The following is a 22,550-nucleotide window of genomic DNA, read 5'->3' as shown; positions in this document are numbered from 1 at the left end:
TTAATATTTTGTTACTGTGATACATTGGCCCAAACTAAAAAACAAACAGGGGTGCGTTACTTATCTAAACTCCACGCTTTGGATTTCTGGGCTTTTCCCATTCCAGGTGGGAAGCTTTTTAATTACTAATTAATTTTCTTTACCTGATATGTCTATTTGTATTTTCTGTTCCTTCTTAAGTCATTTTTGTTAATTTGTATCTTTCTAGGAATTTTTCCATTTCATTTAGTTGTCTAAATTATTGCCATAAAGTTCATAGTATTCCCTTATGATTCTTTTGAATTTCTGTAGGTTCTGTAGCAATGTTCCTTTCATTCCTGATATTGGTTATTTGGATCTCTTTTTTTCCCTTGGTTAATCTAACTGAAGGATTATTGGTTTTTTTGCTCTTTTTCAAGGGACCAGTTTTTGTGTTCATTTGTGTCTTTTTCTCTACCGTTTTCCTGTTTTTTTGTTACACTGATTTCTACTCTGATCTTTATTATTTTCTTCCTTCCATGTACTTGGGTTTGATTGGCTCTTCTTTTTCTAGTTTCTTAAAATGAAAATAGATTATTGATTTGGTTTTAGATTTTCTTTCCTTTCTAATATAAAATTTATGCATTGCTTTACTACATCTCATAAATTTTGTATGTTACATTTTCACTTTATTTTTTTAATATTAAAAATATATATGCTTTTTTTATATTTTAATTTTTATTTTAGAGAGAGAACGTGAGCGTGGGAAAGGGGCAGAAAGAGAGGGAGAAAGAGAGAGAATCCCAAGCAGGTTCCATGCTTAGCACAGAGCCTGACACAGGGCTTGATCCCATGACCCTAGAATCGTGATCTGAGCTGAAATCAAGAGTCAGACACAACCGACTGAGCCACCCACGCACCCCATATTTTCCGTTTCCCTTTAACTTATAATTTTAATTTCCTGTGTGATTTTTCTTTGACCAATGGTTTATCCCAAGTATTTAGGAATTTCCCAGATTTCTTTCTGTTGTGACTTTTTTATTTAATATAATTTTGGTCAGAAAACCTGCTTTGTATTATTTTAATCCTTTTAAATGTATTTAAATATTTTTTTTAATTTTTTTTTTTTTAACGTTTATTTCTTTTTGAGATAGAGACAGAGCATGAACGGGGGAGGGTCAGAGAGAGGGAGACACAGAATCTGAAACAGGCTCCAGGCTCTGAGCTGTCAGCACAGAGCCCGACGCGGGGCTCGAACTCACAGATTGTGAGATCATGACCTGAGCCGAAGTCGGCCACTTAACCGACTGAGCCACCCAGGCGCCCCAAAATGTTTTTTAATGGCCTAGTATATTATCTGTCCTGGAGAATGATCCATGTGTGCTTGCAAACAATTTGTATTCTGCTGCTGTTGATTGGAATATTTTATAAATGTTGTTTAGGTTAAGTTGGCCGATAGTGCTGTTCAAGTCTTCTGTGTCCTTATTGATTTTCTGTCTGGTTATTTTTTTTTTTTTTTTTTTTTTTTGGGACAGAGAGAGACAGAGCATGAACGGGGGAGGGGCAGAGAGAGAGGGAGACACAGAATCGGAAACAGGCTCCAGGCTCTGAGCCATCAGCCCAGAGCCTGACGCGGGGCTCGAACTCACGGACCGTGAGATCGTGACCTGGCTGAAGTCGGACGCTTAACCGACTGCGCCACCCAGGCGCCCCGACTGTCTGGTGATTTTAACAATTACTTGGAAAGGAGTTTTGAAATCTTGAACTAAAATTGTTGACTTGTTTGTCATTTCAATTCTTTCAGTTTTTGCTTCCTATATTTTGGGACTCTGTTATGTATATGTTTATAGTTACTTTTTTTATTATTATAAGGTATCTCTTTGTGTCTCAAGTGATATTCCTTGTCTTAAAGTCTATTTTGTCAGATATTAATGTGGAATTTCCATTTCTGTTATGATTACTGTTTGTATATTGTGTCGTTTTCTGTATTTTTACTTAAAATCTTTGTCTTGAATTTAGTGTATTTCTTGCATACAATATATAGTTAGATCTCTTTTTTTTTTTAATTTTTTTTAATGTATGTGTATTTTTGAGAGAGAGACAGAGCACAAGTGAGGAAGGGACAGAGAGAGAGTGAGACACAGAATCTGAAGCAGGCTCTAGGCTCTGAGCTGTTAGCACAGAGCCTGATGCGGGGCTCGAACTCAAAAACCATGAGATCATGACCTGAACTGAAGTCAGACACTTAACCAACTGAGCCACCCAGGTGCCCCAGATTTTGTCTTTTTTTAATCCATTCTCACAGTTTCTGCCTTTTTAATTAGTATTGAGTGCGTTCACAGTTGATTGAATCCATATGGGTGGATTTTTTTATCGGCCATTTTGCATTTTCTCCCCCTATGTCCCATGTCTTTTATATTTGTCTGTTCTTTACTGCTTTGTTTGTGTCGAACAAATATTTCAGTAAGTCATTTTAATTTCTCTGATTTTTTTTGGCTTTTAAGAAAAGTGCTTGGGGGCGCCTGGGTGGCGCAGTCGGTTAAGCGTCCGACTTCAGCCAGGTCACGATCTCACGGTCCGTGAGTTCGAGCCCCGCGTCAGGCTCTGGGCTGATGGCTCGGAGCCTGGAGCCTGTTTCCGATTCTGTGTCTCCCTCTCTCTCTGCCCCTCCCCCGTTCATGCTCTGTCTCTCTCTGTCCCAAAATAAATTAAAAATGTTGAAAAAAAAAAAATTAAAAAAAAAAAAAATTTTAAAAAAAGAAAAGTGCTTGCACATTTATCTGGTCATTATACTACAAGTTAATACTGACCTAATTCTGGTAAAATATAGCAGCTTTGCACCAGGATAGCTCCATTTTCACTCTCTTGTTGTGTGATACTGTTGTCAAATATATTGCATCTACATATGTTTAAAGCCATCAATTTTGTGTTACAATTATTGCCAGGAGTAATCTTATTTTTAAAGATGTTACGGAAAGAAAAGAGAAAAATACATATTTACCCAGATGTTTACATTTCTATTCCTCTTCATTTCTTCCTGTGGATCTGAGTTAGGATCTAGTGTCATCCTTTTCCAGCCAGAAAGATTTCCTTTAATATTTCTTGTAATTCTGAGGCACCTGGGTGGCTCAGGTGTTAAGTGTCCCAACTCTTAAGTGATTAAGTGTCCAACTCTTGATTTTGGCTCAGGTTATTTGTGAGATCGAGCCTCGCGTCAGGCCCTGTACCAACCACACAGAGCCTGCTTGGCATTCTCTCTCTCCCTCTCTCTCTGCCCTTCTCTCTCTCTCTCTCTCTCTCTCACAAAATAAATATTTAAAGCATATTTCTTGTGGTCCTGCTAAAAGTCATTTCATTTATCTGAGATGTAGCATTCTTGGTTCACTATTTTCTTTTGGCATTTCGAATGTGCCATTCCAGTGCCTTCTGGCCTCAGTTATTTCTGATAGGAAGTTAGATGAATGTGTTGTACCCTGGATGTGAGTCATTTTTGTTTAACAGCTTTTAAGATTTTCTCTTTTGATTTTAGTAGTTTCAGTAGGTTGTGTCTAGGTATAATTCTCTCCGTATTTGTCGTATTTGAGATTCATGGAACTTGGATCTGTAGATTCACATTTTTCATCAAATTTAGAAGTGTTTCGTTCATTATTTCTTCATATATTTTTTTCTAGCCCTTTCTCCCCTGGCCTTCTGAGCTCATCATTATGCATATAGTAGAATGCTTCACATTGTCTTATAAGTCTTTGAGGCACTGTTCATTTTTCTTCAACCTTCTTCTCTTTGTGCTTTGGATGGGGCAATTTCTCTATATAGGTATCTATTAGTTTACTTGTTCTTCTGCCATTTTAAATTTGCTTTTTTTAGCCCCCCCCCTAGTGAATGCAGTAAAACCTTGGATTGTGACTAGTCTGTTCTGTGAGTGTTCTGCAAGACGAGCAAAAATTTCTAATAAATTTTAACTTGATAAGCAGGTAGTGTCTTGGAATACAAGTAGTTCATAACACTGAACGTCAGTCACATGATCACAACTCAGCTCTCTCTCTGAGGGATTGTGGGTCATCATCAATGCAATCTCACATTTCTGTGAAATTCTCAAAAGGAGGCATTGGATAGGTTCCTTGTTAAAGTTGCACAAAAAGAAAAAGATTCCATTGAGCCAATAGCAGTGATTCCGTTAGTGACAGTGAAAATCGTCCTACACAATAACCCTCCTCTCTCTTGTCTTCCTCACACCAGCCACAAAGGTTTACAAAGGTAAGTGCAGGTTAATTTATTTTTTTTTGTATTTTGTATTTTCTTTATTATTATGTATTATAGTATTGTAATAATTTTTATATGAATTTTTGGGGTTGTGGAATTAATCATCTGAGTTTTCATTATTTCTTATGGGGAAATTTGCTTTGATATACAAGTGCTTTGGATTATAAGGATGTTTCTGGAATGAATTATGCTCAAAAACCAAGGTTTTACTGTATTTCGTTTCAGTTTTTGTAATTTCAGCCCTGGAATTTCCATTTGCTTCTTTTTATAGTCAAGTCTTTTGTTTATTAAGTATTAGCATATTTTCCTTTAAATCTTTGAATGTAATTTCCATGAGCTCTTTGAGCATATTTATAAATCCAATACCTAGGCCCGTATGGCAAGTCAGTTTCCATTGCTAGAGTTTTGTTTCCTGAGTATAGGGCGTACTTTCCTATTTCTTTGAATGTTTCATTATTTTTGTTGTTGAAAGCTGGATACTTTCAAGTTTTTTTTCTTATGATGCCAACTCTGTCTTCTTTGTAGTGTACAGCTGATGTCCCTGCTTGGTTTTTAAATTTGAACTACATATATTAGCTTGGCTCCTAACCTTTGCCCCTTTTTTTTACATAGTTTAGCCAGTGAGTTTTATAGAAATATAAAGAATGCATTCAGAGTTGCATGTATTCTCAAGTCTCCATTGGGTTTCCTGCATCTTTTCTGTGTGCCTAGTTTAGCAGTCACCCACAGATTCTTATATATGTATTTATGTGTGTGTGTGTGTATATATATGTGTGTGTATATAACTTTATATATATTAACTTGGCTCTTAACAATTGCTCCCCCCCTTTTTTTTTTGCATAGTTTAGCCAGTGAGTTTTACAGAGGTATAGAGAATACATTCAGAGTTGCATTTAGTTCTCAAGTTTCCATGGACTCCTGGGTCTTGTCTGCATTTGCATAGTTTAGCAGTCACTCAAGAATGCATAGAGAATTTATCTAAGCCTGTCTATGGCTCTCTCATTTTCAGGATCTCCTTGTTAAGTTTCTGACTGGTTTGCTGCTCACCCTAAACAAGAGCTGCAAGCTCAAACTAGTAAAGCTGCTCATTGCCATGGCTAGCGCCTCAATGGTAAAGCCGTAGTTTGCACTCACCAAACAAGGAGTGGAGTGGGGATGGGAGCCGCCCCAGGCAAGCAGGCCACAGACTTCTCTTTCTTACCAGAATTCAAGCAATTTTTCAGAACAAACACTTTGAATTAATTCTTTGCCTTTGGTCAATTTCCAGTGCCCTGAAATGATTGTTTGTAACTTTTTTTTCCAGTTTTATACTTGTTTTCTGCATAGGGGAGTCATCTATATCACTATTTTCATATCACTATTATCAGAAGCGCCATAGTTTTGCCTTTTTTTAACTGTAGAAGTGGAATCATACATAGTGTATACATACATTCTTCAGTCATTTCTTTAACATCTTGATGATGTGTGATGTTTAATTCAGTAACTACTACAGCATAGTATTCCATCTTGTGAATATGACACAATATATCTATTCTCCTGTCAGTTGCATTTCATTTGTTTTCAATTCAAATAATGCTCTAAATATTCTTATACATGATTCCTAATCCACATATGCAAGAATCTTTCTAAATTTTGGCAGTCTTACTAAATTTTTAGGGTATATATATATATATACTCTAAGGAGTTGCTAGTTCTTAGGATATGGAAATTTTAACATTACTGGATAAGCAATGGCCAAACAGCTTTCCAAATTGGTTGTACCAATTTAGATTTGTAACTACCAGTGGATGAGAGTGTCCTGTGCTACACATACTTGACAACACTTGGTATTGTGATTTTTAAATTTTATTTCCCTACTGATGAACTTGAGAATCTTTTCATGTGTTTGTGAGTCATCTGTAGTTTTTCTTTGAAATGTCTGTTCATGTCTCTTGTTTGTTTGCTCACTCAGTGATCATTGCCGTAGCAATGATCCTATCCTATGCAGTTGCGTGTTGCAAATATCACTCCCAGCTTACAGTTTATCTTTATTTGTTATGTTATTTGTTGATAAACAGGTGTTATACTCTAGGATTTTTTTTCATGGTCATTGTGTTTTACATCTTTCTGCCCTGAAGCTTTATTATAAAGGTCATTTATGTTGCCTTTGAAAGCTTCATAGTTTCACCTGTCACATTTAAGTCTTTAATTCAACTGGAATTTATTTTTTGTGTAGTATTTGAGGTCAAAATCAAATTTTTTCCATATGGTTATCAATGTTTCAGCACCACTACTGAAATGAATCCCTCCTTACTGATTTTGCATTGTCTGCTCTATCATGAATTATTTTCAGGGGCGCCTGGGTGGCTCAGTTGGTTAAGCCTCCGACTCTTGACTTTGTCTCAGGTCATGATCTCATGGTTCGTGAGTTCAAGCCCCGTGTCGGGCTCTGTGCTAACAGTGTGGGGTCTGCTTGGGATTCTCTGCCTCTCTCTTTGCCTCCCCCACCCTCAAATAAATAAACATTAAAAAATAATTTCCATATGTATTGATTTGTTTCTGGATTTTCTGTTCTTTTTCATTGGTCTGTCATTTTTTTCTTTTTTTTATTTTATTGTATTTTTTACTTTATTTTTAATTTTTTAAAATTAACATCCAAGGGGCGCCTGGGTGGCTCAGTCGGTTAAACGTCCGACTTCGGCTCAGGTCACGATCTCGCGGTCCGTGAGTTCGAGCCCCACGTTGGGCTCTGGGCTGATGGCTCGGAGCCTGGAGCCTGTTTCCGATTCTGTGTCTCCCTCTCTCTCTGCCCCTCCCCCGTTCATGCTCTGTCTCTCTCTGTCCCAAAAATAAATAAAAAACGTTGAAAAAAAATTAAAAAAAAAAAAAACGTTAAAAAAAAAATTAACATCCAAACTAGTTAGCATATAGTGCAACAGTGATTTCAGGAGTAGATTCCTTAGTGCCCCTTACCTATTTAGCCCATCCCCCCTCCCACACCCCCTCCAATAACCCTCTGTTTGCTTTCCATATTTATGAGTCTCTTATGTTTTGTCCCCCTCCCTGTTTTTATATTCTTTTTATTTCCCTTCCCTTATGTTCATCTGTTTGATCTCTTAAAGTCCTCATATGAGTGAAGTCATATGATTTTTGTCTTTCTCTGACTAATTTCCCTTAGCATAACACTCTCCAGTTCCATCCACGTAGTTGCAAATGGCAAGATCCTTTTTGATTGCCGAGTAATACACCATTGTGTGTGTGTGTATCTGTGTGTGTGTGTGTGTGTGTGTGTGTGTGTGTGTGTGTGTATAAGACATTTCTTTATCCATTCATCCATCGATGGACATTTGGGCTCTTTCCATACTTTGGCTGTTGTTAATAGTGCTGCTATAAATATGGGGGTGCATGTGTCCCTTCGAAACAGCACACCTGTATCCCATGGATAAATGCCTAGTAGTTCAATTGCTGGGTCGTAGGGTAGTTCTATTTTTAGTTTTTTTGAGGAACCTCCATACTGTTTTCCAGAGTGGCTACACCAGCTTGCATTCCCAGGTCTGTCATTTTTTCTTATCTCAGTTCTGTATTATGTATAACTGGACTTTATTAGTTTCTATATCTGTTAACTCCAGTCACTTTGTTGTTCTTCATGTTTGTCTTGGTTCTTTTTATCTTTTGTGCTTATATATGTATTTGAGAGTCAGCGTGTCATATTCTCCACTCCCTCCCTCCCTGACAAAAAAACACAAAAACCAAAACAAAAACTATTGACATTATTAAAAGATCAATTTAGGAATAGCTGATAATTTCATGCTATTTAGTTGTTTTACATAAAAATAATTTATTTAGTCCTTAATATTTTTCAGCAAAATTGATGGTTGCACATCAGTATGAATGTGCTTAAACTACTGAACTGTACACTTAAAAATGGTTAAGGTGGTGTATATTTTATGTTATGTGTATTTTACCACAATAAAAAAAATGGGGATAAAAAGAATCAGATTTATAGGTACTAAGAGGAAATACTTTCCTAGATATTTGAGGTATAAGGATAAAAAGCAACAGTAATAACAGTGATAAAAAGTCAGTAAAAGAATAGGGGAAAGAGTACATATTTACATTTATCTTTGGCTGCAACAGAAACTGATAATATTGGTTGTTTCTGGGGAGAGGAACTAGAAGCAGGAGTATGAGGGAAGTGTATTTTTACTGTGTGTCCTTTTAATAATGTTTGAATTTTTTTACCACATGAATACTTTTACTTTTAAGGGGCACTTAAATACAAAGGCCCTACAAGATTAAGAACTGTCCTTCCTGAAAGAAAGAAATGTAGGATGTGTTTTGAAGCATTTTACAGTTGTGAGAGGTGTAAGATAACAGATCCTTAATCATATACTATGTTCACAGCTCTTTGAGGAATGCACAGGGATGTCTGTATTCTCTCTGAGGTTGAGTTCATATCCAACAAATGACTATGTGTTCCAACTTTTAAAACTTAATGTATCTTTAGCAGTCTCCTGTTACTGAAGATTCATTATGAACCTCATCTGGAGATGTTACAGTTTATTTATTTTGTTAAGTGGACATTGTTCTTAGAACATTTACGTTGCTTCCTATTTTTAATTTTAGTGGTTTTTTTGCTGCCTTTTTCTCCTAGTTTTATTTAAATATAATTGATATATAACATTGTATTAGTTTAAGGTGTAAAACAGTGATTTGATATATGTGTATATTGTGAAATGATTACCACCATTGCTTTCCATTTTTATCTATTTATTTTAAGTTTATTCATTTTGAGAGAGAGCGCATGCCTGCGTGGGAGCATGGAGGGGGAAGGCTGGCAGAAAGAGGCAAGAGAGAGAATCCCAAGCCGACTCCACACTGTCAGCCCAGAGCCCATGGGGCTCGAACCTGTGAACTGCGAGATCATGGATCATGACCTGAGCTGAAGTCTGGGGTCAGACACTTAAACAACTGAGCCACCTAGGCACCCCTGCTTTCCATTTAAACAGATGTTATAAATCTCTAAATCGGCACTGTCCAATACAGTAGCCACTATACACATGTGACTGTTTAAATTATGCGAAATGTGAAGGGTCTGGTATTTTCCAGAATATACCAAGAACCGTTAGGGTGCCCAGTTAGTTAAGTGTCCAACTCTTTTTTTTTTTTAATTTTTTTTTTTTAATGTTTTTTATTTATTTTTGGGACAGACAGAGACAGAGCATGAACGGGGGAGGGGCAGAGAGAGAGGGAGACACAGAATCGGAAACAGGCTCCAGGCTCCGAGCCATCAGCCCAGAGCCCGACGCGGGGCTCGAACTCACGGACCGCGAGATCGTGACCTGGCTGAAGTCGGACGCTTAACCGACTGCGCCACCCAGGCGCCCCAAGTGTCCAACTCTTGATTTGGACATCAAGTTTGTGGGATCCAGCCTTCATTGGGCTCTGGGCTGACAGCACAGAGCCTGCTTGGGATTCATTCTCTCTCTCTCTCTCTCTCTCTCTCTCTCTCTCTCTCTCTCTCTCTCTCTCTTCAATAATAAAATAAATAAGCTTAAAATAAATAAAATAGACTTTAAAAAATAAACTTAAAAAATAAATAAACTTAAAAAAAACCTGTTAACTCAAGAATGAAAAAAGGCAACCCAGTTAAAAAATGGGCAAGGGGTGCCTGGGTGGCGCAGTCGGTTAAGCGTCCGACTTCAGCCAGGTCACGATCTCGCGGTCCGTGAGTTCGAGCCCCGCGTCGGGCTCTGGGCTGATGGCTCGGAGCCTGGGGCCTGTTTCCGATTCTGTGTCTCCCTCTCTCTCTGCCCCTCCCCCGTTCATGCTCTGTCTCTCTCTGTCCCAAAAATAAATAAAAAACGTTGAAAAAAAAATTTAAAAAAAAAAAAAAAATGGGCAAGACATTTGAATAGTTATTTCTTCAAATAAGATTCATAAATGACCAATAAATATATGGAAAGATGCTTGATGTCATTAATCATTAAGGAAATGCAAGTCAGAACCATTTTATACTAATTAAGATGGCTGTAATCAAAAAGTAACAAGTGTTGATGTGGAGAGACTGGAATCCTCTATATTGCTTGTGGGATTAAAAAATGGTACAGCCACTTTGGAAGTCTTTCAGTTCCTCAAAAGGTTAAACATGGAATTACTGTATGGCCCTGCAGTTCCACTCCTAGCCATATACCCAAGAGAAACGATAACTTGTGCCCATATAAAAATGGCTATAGAAATGTTCAAATCAGCATTGTTAATAATAGCTAAAAAGTGGAGACAACCCAAATGTCCATCAGTTGGTGAATGGATAAACAAAATATGGCATATTCATATAATGGAATATTATTCAGCCATAAAAAGGAATTTCATGTGATGAGCCACATATATGATTTCACTTATATGAAATGTCCAGAATAGACAAATCCATAGAGACAGAAAGTAGATTAGTGGTTACTGGCAGTTAGCGGGAAGGTTGAATGGGGAATTACTGCTAATGGGTGTTTTCATCACCCCAGAAAGAAACCTCATACTCATTAGTTGGTTTTGTTCCAGGGTGATGGAAATTTTCTGGAATTAGGTGGTAGCGATAGTTGTACAACAACTTTGTGAATATACTAAAAACCACTGAATTAAACATTTATGGTATGTGAATTATATCTGAATTTTTAAAAATTTTAAATAAAATACAAAATTTACTTTCTCTGTTGGACTAGCTACATTTAGTGTGCTTAGTAGCCAAATGTTAGCAGATTTAACAGTACAATATAGAACATTATCACAGCGGAAAGTTCTATTGGACAGCACTACTCAAGAATAAACATATTTTTGCTTCATTCATTGACCACATCTCATTTGTCAGATCATTCAGATAATCCATAAGCAAATTGTTGTTATAAAAATTTAAATATAATGGCACCTGGTTGGCTCATTCAGTAGAGTGTGCAACTCTTGATCTCATGGTCATGAGTTCAAGCCCCACATTGAGCATGGAGCCTACTTTAAAAAAGAAAAATAATGCAGTGAAAAACCAAAATCCTGTAAACTACCACCTATCCCAGTACTTTATCCCCAGGTAAGCACTGTCACCTATTTGCTGTGTATCTTTCTTGACCATTTAGTACTCTTAATGTATATGTTTATATATTTAGTTGTCACGTGTTATTAGTAATGCTTCTGTGATAATGTTTTTAAGTAGCTCAGTTTGTTGATTTCTTGGAAATTCTTATGTTGTAAGTCTTTTATGCTCATTTGAGTTTTTCTCATCCATAGGTGATGCTGGGAGCAGAACACCCAAAGACCAGAAGGTGAGTTGGGATGGGGAAGGTAAAGGTGAGAGGTAAGAATATGAAAATGTGAGAGGGGCGCCTGGGTGGCTCAGTCGGTTAAGCGTCCGACTTCAGCTCAGGTCATGATCTCGCAGTCCGTGAGTTCGAGCCGCGCGTCGGGCTCTGGGCTGATGGCTCAGAGCCTGGAGCCTGCTTCCGATTCTGTGTCTCCCTCTCTCTCTGCCCCTCCCCCGTTCATGCTCTGTCTCTCTCTGTCTCAAAAATAAATAAAATGTTAAAAAAAAAAAAAATTAAAAAAAAAGAAAATGTGAGAAACTTCTGGCCTGACCAGTCGCTTCAGCCATCAACATAATCATCCACTCTGTAATCAGTCCTGTGGGTTCCAGTCCTTTAGTAGATGTTCTAAGGATGCAAAAGAGGTTACTTAGAAATGCATGCACAAGTGCTATATGAATGTAGAATTTGGTGGCGACCAGCTAGGTGAGATTAACCAAGGAAGGCTCCCTGAAGCTGATCTCTGAACCAGATTTATAAGAAAGGGCAGTTTCGCCTGATAAAGTAACCATGACCTTCCAAATATAGCTCATTTTATTTTTTTGAAAGACAAGTTCTTATTCTCAAGTCTAAGCCATGCTATTTTTTTAATTAAAAAGATATTTTATTTTGAGAGAAAAGGGGAGAGAGGGCGCGCACACACACACACACACACACACACACACACACACGGGTGGGGGAGGGGCAGAGACAGAAGAGAGAGGCAGAGCTCCATCTCAGGAACTGCGAGATCATGTCCTAAGCCAAAATCAGGAGTCTGATGCTTTACCAACTGAGCCACCCAAGTGCCTTTAACCCATGCTATTTTAAAACTTGTTTCCCTCATCATCTTTCTTACAGCTCCGTGAGGCTATGGCTGCCTTAAGAAAGTCAGCTCAAGATGTCCAGAAGTTCATGGATGCTGTCAACAAAAAGAGCAGCTCCCAAGATCTACATAAAGGTTAGGGTCAGGAGGTTCCCCGGTATGGGGCGGGGAGTGAATTCCTACAGAGATTTCATGGATAACTGGCTTTGGTTTAGCATCTCAGAATCCTCCTTCACCTCTTTTGGGTTCTTTAAAATATTTTTTTCTTTTTTCATTTTATTTATTTTAGAGTGTGCAAGCTGGGGAAAGGGGCATGGGTGGGCAGAGAGAGAGAGAATGTTAAGCGGGATCCATGCTCAGCACAGAGCCTGATGTGGGGCTTGATCCCAGGACCTTGGGATCATGACCTGAGCTGAAATCAACACTTGGACTCTCAACCAGCTGAGCCTCCCTGGCGCCCCTCTGTTGGGTTCTTTAGACACCAAAGGTTTTCCTTGTCTGCTTAAGTCTTTTGTCTGCTGATTTTCCGATGTGCGTATTATCCAAATACCATTTTAGCTCTGTGGTCAGGACTACTTCTAGATAGAGATTAGAAGAGAGTAACTCATGGGTGCCTGGGTGGCTCATTCAGTTAAGCGTCTGACTTCAGCTCAGGTCATGATCTCGCAGTTCATAAGTTAAAGCCCTGTATCGGGCTCTGTGCTGACAGCTCAGAGCCTGGAGCCTGCTTCGGATTCTGTTTCTCCCTCTCTCTCTCTGTCCCTCCCCCGCTCACACTCTATCTCTCTGTCTCTCTCTCAAAAATAAATAAAAACTTAAAAAAAAAAAAAGCAACTCAAACTCTTGTAAAGAGTTCTGAAGAAAGCTTTATTGAATGGGGCTGTTATTAGATCCCCTGCAGAAAAATGTTTTGTAAATGCTACTTAGCATTTAACAAGTATAATTAATATTGTTAATAAAGAGCTAGAGACACTTGATGTGAGATGTTCTTGTTAATGTGAATTTCAATTTTTGCAAGTTTTTCCTATTGGCATAAATAGTTGAGTCATGTATAGTTTTTTGTGTCTGTCTGAGAGAGCCCCAGAAGTGATAAGGATCATTGATGACCCCATTTTCCATGGTTACTATATTATACCCTCTTTACTTTTCCATTCACGTTCCCAGTCTATGCCATATCTCTTTAGAACAACTTTGCTCTATTCCGTAGGAACCTTGAGTCAGATGTCTGGAGAACTGAGCAAAGATGGTGACCTAATAGTCAGCATGCGCATCCTGGGCAAGAAGAGAACTAAGACATGGCACAAAGGCACCCTTATTGCCATCCAAACGGTCGGTATGTTCAAGCTAGAAGAAGAGCTAATGAAAGGCAACCTGCAGGTCTCCATTGCCGATCATTTCTTTTCCCCACAGCCTTGCCTTTTGTCTCCCATGTAGTAGTCCTATTTACATGGAAACCAATGGTTTTTAAAATTTTTTTGTGTATCTTTTCTTTTTACTCAGGACCAGGAAAGAAGTACAAGGTGAAATTTGACAACAAAGGGAAGAGTCTACTGTCAGGGAACCATATTGCCTATGATTACCACCCTCCTGCTGACAAGCTGTTTGTGGGCAGTCGAGTGGTGGCCAAGTACAAGGATGGGAATCAGGTCTGGCTCTATGCTGGCATTGTAGCTGAGACACCAAACGTCAAAAACAAGCTCAGGTACCTGGACAGAGGATTGTAAAGAGAGTGAAGTCCAGTAGAGTGACTATTCGATCATAGATCTCACAATTAGCTTTTGTGTTCAGTCCCCAGTGGCCAGAAACCCTTGCTCTTTCTGTGCCACAGGAGTCATGTGGGTGATCCTTCTTTTTTTCTTTTTTTTTCTCAAGGAGAAAACTTGGAGGAAAACTAAGAGAGGCATCAAGATTGTTAGGATAATAGGAAGGAAGGGGAGACTAAATGGTTTTAGCAGAATACGAACCTGGTAGTGGAACAAGAATAAATAACTGTTGGAAAAGTGGAGATAAGTTGGTTAGATTGAGAGGCTTCCTAACCCTTGGAAGGAACGGTAATAGGAAGAAAGTAGTAGACTGGAACATCTTCACAAGAGTGTGTCCTATTTGTGATCAAGAGTGGAAACTATGATTTCTGTAGGTCGTGCTAAAAAATATCAGAACCCCTGATCTTTCTACCATCACCTTCCTTACAGGTTTCTCATTTTCTTTGATGATGGGTACGCTTCCTATGTCACACAATCTGAACTGTATCCCATTTGCCGGCCACGTGAGTGTCCCTCCCTTTTTTCTGAGTTCCATCCATTTCCATCTCTACCTTGTATTTCTTAAGATAATCAGTTGAAAAGCCCTGATATTTTTGGTGCTTCTGTCTCAAAGAGTGTAAGTTTGATTAATATCCTTTGGGAGATCAGTTCTATTTGTCCATCTCTAGTGCTGCTGGGGCCTTTATAGCCAAAGAGTGGCACACTAAGAGATCATGACGGACTTTCAGTGGATGCTTGTATTGTAGCATGTTTTCGTTTCATTTCTAAATGGAATAAGTGTTACTTCTTTCCTAGTCTCATGCTTCATCTAACATTTGTATATATCTGTATAAATCTGCTTTCTGTAGAAGCTGTGTTAGATGGAAGCTTCATGCTGTCCTCTGCACTCGTGTCTCTGGCTTGGGAACAGACTGTTACAAAGCAGTTATTTTTAATTACAGAAGAGTCAACTAACACTGCTGTGTTTCCGCATAACATGGCAGTAAATGCATTCAGGGTCCATAGAAGTAGCCTGATAGAATGAGAAGGAAGGACGAATATTTTTTTTTTATCAATTTCATGATGCCGCCTGAGCTTTTTTTTGATTTATCTCTAGACTTACATAAAATTAGCAAGAATTTCCACTTGAATTTTCCTTTTTTTTTTTTTAAGTTTTTATTTATTTTGAGAGAGAGAGAGTGGGGAAGGGGCAGAGAGAGAGGGAGAGAGAGAGTTCCAAGCAGTTTCAACACTGTCCGCACAGAGTCCGATGCAGGGGATCAAACTCACGAACCGTGAGACCCTGACCTGAGCCAAAACCAAGAATCGGATGCTTAACCAACTGAGCCACCCAGGCGCCCCTCCACTTGAATTTTCCTAAACCAAACATCCATTTTTATGAAACGAGTGACTCATCTCTATTTGCATATTGCCTGCTTAGTATTTACCTGATCTGTATGTGCACTTACACATTAGGTTCAGGACTTTCAGGTAGTCTTGGTTTTGCTTCCTTAAGGTTATGTTTTCTTCATTTATTTTTTCTCTCCCTCCCAACTTGAAAAATACCCAACATCTCCTGGCCAACCATTCATTTTTTCCTATCAAAACATGCCTTGGGACACCTGGCTGACTCACTGGGTGTAAAGATTACTTTAAAAAAAAAAAAAAAGACCCGTCCTACCTGCCCTCTCTGAGCCTTCATTCTTCTTTGGGACAGTGAAAAAGACATGGGAGGACATAGAAGACATCTCCTGCCGAGACTTCATAGAGGAGTACATCACAGCCTACCCCAACCGCCCTATGGTGCTACTCAAGAGTGGCCAGCTTATCAAGACTGAGTGGGAAGGCACATGGTGGAAGTCCCGGGTCGAGGAGGTGGACGGCAGCCTAGTCAGGATCCTCTTCCTGGTACTGTTGTTCCCCTGTGGTTTGGAGGAAGGGTCAGGGTGGCATGGGAGAGCATAAGAGGCAGTAATGAGGATGATTTTGTCGTCCTCCATAACTTTCTTCTTTCTTGTCCTCCTCCCTGTTCTCACCATTTCGGGTCAGATTTTGCTTCGTCCTTTTGTATTTTTCTGTGATGGTTATTGAAGATAAATTCCCTGAATTTAATTATGATGCTAATCTGCATGTTGGTTTGTTTTTTTGGTTTTTTTTTTTCTTCCTAAGGATACTCCTATTGTACGTAAGCACACAGCAGGCAGTTCGACTTGTTCAGGGTCAGGGTTTTAGTAGAATAGACAAAAAGGAGGCATCAAGGAATTAGGGGTTGATGACCTTTCAAGGCCCAGGTTAACTCTTGGATCTTCTGTACATGTCCTGTTTCCCCCTCTCATACTTTTCTTAGAATTACAGTCCTTTTTGTTCCTAAGGCCTTACGATCCTTGTCACGCTTTGTAGAGTCAATATAAACACCTGTCTCTCCCGTAATTTCCTAAGGAGTGTATGATGGCTGTCATGGAGCCTGGAACATAAGTTTATTGACTAGGTAGGGAATTGGGGACTCATCAGAGAGATTTCCTTCAAGGAGGCACATGGAGGCGTATTCTCCACAGATGGCAGGGTAGATTCTAGCCTTTAACCCGTTTCCCTCTATCCTTCACTCCTCCCGATCCCCTAGGATGACAAAAGATGCGAATGGATCTATCGAGGCTCCACACGGCTAGAGCCCATGTTCAGCATGAAGACCTCCTCAGCCTCCGCACTAGAGAAGAAGCAAGGGGGACCGCTCAGGACACGTCCAAATATGGGTATGTCCTGAAGTACCCTGGGGGAGGAAAGAAATGGACAAAAGCAAAGGAGATTACACACAAAAGCTGCTCTTTGTTTACCAGCATGACACTAGTGACTCCCTGGAAACGGGACCTGTGCCCTGAGTTGTTTCCAGTTGTGGCAATGGGTTTGTGGTGCTGCCCCCACACGCCGTGGCTCTGATTCTTTCTAAACGACCCCATACAGATCTGAAACGACTGGCTTAGGTTAGGGGTAGAGGTGGTAGTAGTTGCCCCTGTTGTCCACACGAGGATAACTGCTTTGTATGTTATCCATGGACTTTTTTTAAAGCCAAAAGCGCTTTTGTTTTCACATGTTCCTGGCATACTTTCTGGTTGAGTTTTCCTGATAACATGAGTTGATCAAAGAATATGTTTTTATAAGTTTTCACTAAAGTGTAACATAATTACTAACGTAAATCATTTGGGGCAAGAAGATAAAGTATTATTTGAGTCAAAGCCAGCCTGTGCCAGTATTTTCACTCTTTGGTGTAAATCATGAGAACCGAGGGTCTTAACACTCAGAATGTTGCTACTTTTTCACATTATGTAAACTGAGAACATGTGTGCATGAATATATATGATGCAGCTGTCATCTTCAGTGGCCAATATCCTTTTTCCTATATAGGTGCTGTGAGGAGCAAAGGCCCTGTGGTCCAGTACACCCAGGATCTGACCAGTACTGGGACCCAGTTCAAGCCAACGGAGCCCCCACAGCCTACAGCCCCTCCTGCTCCCCCTGCCCCACCCGCTCCCCCTGCCCCCCCTGCTCCCCCTGTGTCCCCGCAGGCAGGTGACAATGAGTGAGTGATATTTTTTCTTATTTGCTAGTTTCTTCCATATTGCATTTCCATATCCTTTACTGTATGATGTCTGATCTCCTAGCAGCTTGGAAAGTCAGCTTGCCCAATCTCGGAAGCAGGTAGCCAAAAAGAGCACATCCTTCCGACCAGGATCTGTGGGCTCTGGTCATTCCTCCCCTACATCTCCTGCACTCAGTGAAAATGTTCCTGCTGGGAAACCTGGGAGCAACCAGACATATAGGTGAGAAACTCCCAGGCTCTCTGTGGGGAGGTGGCAGTGTGGACTAGATGGTCACTGTATGGAGACGTTATTTGGCTCCAAGGTGCTTAGTTAAGGTTATAATGGTGAGGAGTTTGAACTTGAAAGGACAGCTTTAACCTGGAAAGTTTCCAAGAAACAGAATGTAAAATAATTGAATTAGGAACTAAGTGCCAAGAAATAAGGAATCACTAGAAAGTCATATGTTAAAACTTGTCACTGAATGTGGCATCATCATTGGTACAATAGAAAGGGATCACTATTGCCTCTTTCTTTGAATCACAGGAATTAGTAAAGATATCTGTAGGACACACAAAAGGGGAAAAAGCATTGGTAGAAGACTAGACTCTACTTCCATAATTCACAGGCCAAAAACGTGTTAGGAAAAAAGGTACACTGTTGAGGTAGAGATATTCTCAGTCAGTGAGGAGTAACCGGGGCCCTTCATTGTCCAGGTTTGGTGAAGCGATGGGAAACCTGACAGCTTCAAGAGCACAGCTGTTTGGGAGACAAGTGGGTTAGCCAGCTTCAGGGGTCCGTACGCAGCAGGGAGGTCCTGTTGCTGTCTTACCTGATCTCTTGCGTGTCATTTGCAGATCACCTTTAGGCCCAACAGCCTCTGCCCCAGCAGCGCCCCCAGCACCTCCCGTGCCCCCAGCCTTCCATGGCATGTTAGAACGGGCCCCAGCGGAGCCCTCCTACCGTGCCCCCATGGAGAAGCTCTTCTATTTACCTCATGTGTGCAGCTATACGTGTCTGTCTCGAGTTAGACCTATGAGAAGTGCACAGTACCGGGGCAAGAACCCACTGCTGGTCCCGCTGCTCTATGACTTCCGGCGGATGACAGCCCGTCGCCGAGTTAACCGCAAGATGGGCTTTCATGTGATCTATAAGACACCCTGTGGCCTCTGCCTTCGGACAATGCAGGAGATTGAACGCTATCTTTTTGAGACTGGCTGTGACTTCCTCTTCCTGGAGATGTTCTGTTTGGATCCATATGTTCTTGTGGACCGCAAGTTTCAGCCCTATAAACCTTTTTACTACATTCTGGACATCACCTATGGGAAGGAAGATGTCCCCCTATCCTGTGTCAATGAGATTGATACAACCCCCCCACCCCAGGTGGCCTACAGTAAGGAACGAATCCCGGGCAAGGGTGTTTTCATTAACACAGGCCCAGAATTTCTGGTCGGCTGTGACTGCAAGGATGGGTGCCGTGACAAGTGAGTTGGGAGGGTAATTGCTGGCCCTGTCCCCAACTTCATTATCCTTGCCTTTTCTCTCCATCTCTTCCTTTGTCTTATATCTGCATTCCTTCCCTGCCCCCCACCCCCACCCCTTTACTTCCTCCCTTAGCTGGAGCTCCTGCCGGGAAGGCTGGAGTCTAACTTGGCCCCCACTGCATGACCCTCGGTACCTGTGTCCTGTGTTTGTTTCTTTCTCTGATTCTCCTTTTTCCTTTGTGTCCCTCCCATCGTGCTTTCAATTGCCATTGGTTTCATTCTGTCTTATTCTCACTCTGCTGTGTTTTCCTGTCTTTTCCTTATTCATTTACATGTATGACAGAAGAAAAGGAAACTTCACTACCACCTCCCTGCGCTTCTGTAGTACTTCCTACCTCTAAAGGAAGCCTCACAGCTCTAGTCATTGTCCCCTTCTGTCTTACTCAGGTCCAAGTGTGCCTGTCACCAGCTAACTATCCAGGCCACAGCCTGTACCCCGGGCGGCCAGATCAACCCTAATTCTGGCTACCAGTACAAGAGACTAGAAGAGTGTCTGCCCACAGGGTAAGTAGGGGAAAGCAAAGCACTTCAGAGACATTTCTAAACATTGGAACCAAAAATAGAGTAACCGAAACCAGGTATTTTATCAGTTAAACCTTATTTACTGAATTTCCAACACGTTTCTTCCTCAGACTTGCCTTGAAATGAAGACATAAGATTGAATAGAATCTAGCAATTGCAGTTAAAGATGATCTTAACTTCATAGTGTGTATATATCCTAACAGACTGCAGTTACTCTGGGAAGTGAGATCTGTTCAGAGAGAAGTAAGCAGAGACCTGATTATATAGGACTTTTGTATATCAGAATAAAAATTAGAACCGGGGCGCCTGGGTGACTCAGTCGGTTAAGCGTCCGACTTCAGCTCAGGTCATGATCTCACAGTCCGTGAGTTCGAGCCCCGCGTTGGGCCCTGTGCTGACAGCCCAGAGCCTGGAGCCGGCTTCAGATTCTGTGTCTCCCTCTTTCTCTGCCCCTCCCCTGCTCATGGTCTGTCCCTCTCACTCTCAAAAATGAATAAATATTAAAAAAAAAAAAAATTAGAACCAAATTCATGGTGCGCTAGGAAGTTGTTTGAGAATTTTAAGCAGGCAAATGATGCCATCTGCCTTTTTTTTTTTTAATGTTTTGTTTTAAATTTTATTTTGAGAGCGAGAGAACGGGAGGGGCAGAGAGAGAATCCCAAGCAGGCTCCACACCCAGTGCATAGAGCCCAGTGAGGGGCTTGATCTCACAACAGCAAGATCATCACCCGAGCTGGTATCAGCAGTTGGATGCTTAACTGACTGAGCCACCAAGGCGCCCTGATTCCATCTGCCTTTTGAAGGTTACTATGGCTACTGTATAGAGACTAGGGCTTAGGACAGCAAAAGTAAAATTAGGAAGTCCACTTAGGAGATAATTATTGGAATACAGGTGAGAAGCAGTGGTTGCTGGGGCTTTACTAGAGTACACGTGGCAGTGGAGACAAAAGAGGGTAGATTTGATGGAGGCCTGTGTGACTCAGTTAAGCATCTGACTCTTGATTTCAGTTTAGGTCATGAGCTCACGGTTTGTGGGTTCGACCCCACGTTGGTCTCTGATCTGACAGTGCAGAGCCTGCTTGGGATTCTTGCTCTCCCTCTCTCTCTACTCCTCTTCTCCCCCCTCGAAATAAAGAAACAAACATTTTTTTAAAAAAAGAGGGTGGATTCGGGATGCATTTGGAGATAGAGCTCCAGAACTTGATAGATTGACTGGACTGGGAGGGAAGCAGCAGAATCCAGGACAAGTCCTCTAAACTTTATAGTGGGGCAGCAAAGTGGGTGTTGGTGCTTTTTATTAAGATAGAAGGCTAGGGGAGTGGTAATCTGGTTGAAACTCATCTTTTGGCCGTGTTGTGTTTGCGGTGCCTCCTAGGCAATCCAAGGAGAAATGTCAGGAAGGCAGTGAGGTTTCTGGAGAGAAGCATAAGGGCTGGACATAAAGAATTAGGAATCGGGCACCTGGGTGGCTCAGTCTGTTAAGTGTCCAACTTCGGTCAGGTCATGATCTCACCATTTGTGAGTTCGAGCCCCGAGTCGGGCTCTGTGCTGACCGCTCGTAGCCTGGAGCCTGCTTTGGATCTCTGGGATTCTGTGTCTCCCTCTATTGCCCTCTGCTCCTCCCCCACTCACACTTTGTGTGTGTCTCTCTCTCAAAAACAAACATTAAAAAAAAGAAGAATTAGGAATCCTGAGCACAGGGGTGGTACATAAAGCCTGGATGAGTTCACCCAGAGAGAATATTGATAACAGAAGAGATAAGCCCTGGGCCCTCTAACTAAAGACTGAGCAGAGGAGGTGAAGCCAGCATGTAAAGGAAAGAGGAAGACAATGAAAGAGTGGGGTAAAACTTGGTAAAATGGTTATATGTGAACATGGAAACTAACAAACCTGTGTTCAGGATACATAATTAACAGGAGAAGAAAAACATCAATAAAGTAATTCAGAAATTTTCACATAGTAGAAAATGGGAAATGTTTCCAAATGGAAAATGCCAGTCACGGCCCAGCATAAATGATGAAAACAGAGCCCCACTAAAACACAGGATAATAAAATGTAATCATTGTGTCCACAGAACACTGAAGACAAAAAAAGTCCTAAAAGCTTCTAGAGAAGAGAAGTAGACCACAAAAATAAAAGACTCAGCATATCTTCAGCCTTCTCAAAATGACATAGGGAGCTAGATGGAAATTAAGGACTCTTTTCAGAATTCTAAGGGGAAATTATTTCTAACCTAGAGTTCTAAATCCCAGGCCAGCAGTTTTAAGTGTGAAAGTAAGCTAAAGGCATTTTTTAGACATGAAATACCTCAAAATTGTCCATTATTCCCTTTCTCAGAAAGTTACTGGAATTGTTTGCGAAAATAAGGGGGAAAGTCAAGAGAGAAGAAAGCATGCTGATCCAGGAAAGAGAGGCTCTACCTCAAAAGAGGATTGAGGGGGAATCCCACAGACGGTGGAGTGAAGGGGGCTTCCAGGCTGACAGCCGTGCCCTGGACACCGCGGCCAGTGTGAGCAGGGCAGCCCCAGCTGGGAGGGAAGCTCTGGGAAGATGGGTTTGGTAGGAAACCTGGTATGTCTGAGCATCTTCGCAGGAGACTGAGGCTACCAGGGAAGTCAGATGAATTTGTGCTGAATGCAAATTGCAAATGAAGCAAAGGAAAAGACAGTTAATTAGCTTTAGCTGCATCACTGTATCATGTATGTTTTAATTATAATCAAAAAATTTGAATCTTCCAGTGATGTTTATTTTATTTATTTATTTTTTTTAAATTTTTTTTTTTCAACGTTTTTTATTTATTTTTGGGACAGAGAGAGACAGAGCAT

At 40.7% G+C, this 22,550-nt stretch overlaps 1 protein-coding gene across 6 annotated transcripts in view; it reads left to right on the top strand.

Annotated features, from left to right (window-relative positions):
• SETDB1 (SET domain bifurcated histone lysine methyltransferase 1) overlaps nucleotides 1-22,550 on the top strand; it is a 35,704-nt gene that overhangs the window by 6,000 nt on the left and 7,154 nt on the right. For 3 of the 6 annotated variants that reach the window (XM_058715847.1, XM_058715846.1, XM_058715849.1), the window contains 11 exons: nucleotides 11,470-11,504; nucleotides 12,381-12,480; nucleotides 13,553-13,678; nucleotides 13,846-14,047; nucleotides 14,538-14,611; nucleotides 15,805-15,995; nucleotides 16,708-16,837; nucleotides 17,487-17,661; nucleotides 17,744-17,902; nucleotides 18,517-19,143; nucleotides 19,591-19,707. In XM_058715847.1, the coding sequence (XP_058571830.1) occupies nucleotides 11,470-11,504; nucleotides 12,381-12,480; nucleotides 13,553-13,678; nucleotides 13,846-14,047; nucleotides 14,538-14,611; nucleotides 15,805-15,995; nucleotides 16,708-16,837; nucleotides 17,487-17,661; nucleotides 17,744-17,902; nucleotides 18,517-19,143; nucleotides 19,591-19,707 (1,936 nt within the window). Of the gene's footprint in view, nucleotides 1-11,469; nucleotides 11,505-12,380; nucleotides 12,481-13,552; nucleotides 13,723-13,845; nucleotides 14,048-14,537; nucleotides 14,612-15,804; nucleotides 15,996-16,707; nucleotides 16,838-17,486; nucleotides 17,662-17,743; nucleotides 17,903-18,516; nucleotides 19,144-19,590; nucleotides 19,708-22,062; nucleotides 22,235-22,550 lie in introns of those variants that run through there. The other 3 variants (XM_058715851.1, XM_058715848.1, XM_058715850.1) reach the window with 3 other exon arrangements.

Source organism: Neofelis nebulosa, chromosome 2 (genome assembly GCF_028018385.1).
Source record: "Neofelis nebulosa isolate mNeoNeb1 chromosome 2, mNeoNeb1.pri, whole genome shotgun sequence".
Taxonomy (NCBI): Eukaryota; Metazoa; Chordata; class Mammalia; order Carnivora; family Felidae; genus Neofelis; species Neofelis nebulosa.
Note: the sequence above shows the minus strand (reverse complement) of the source record. Positions and strands in the feature narration are given on the sequence as shown.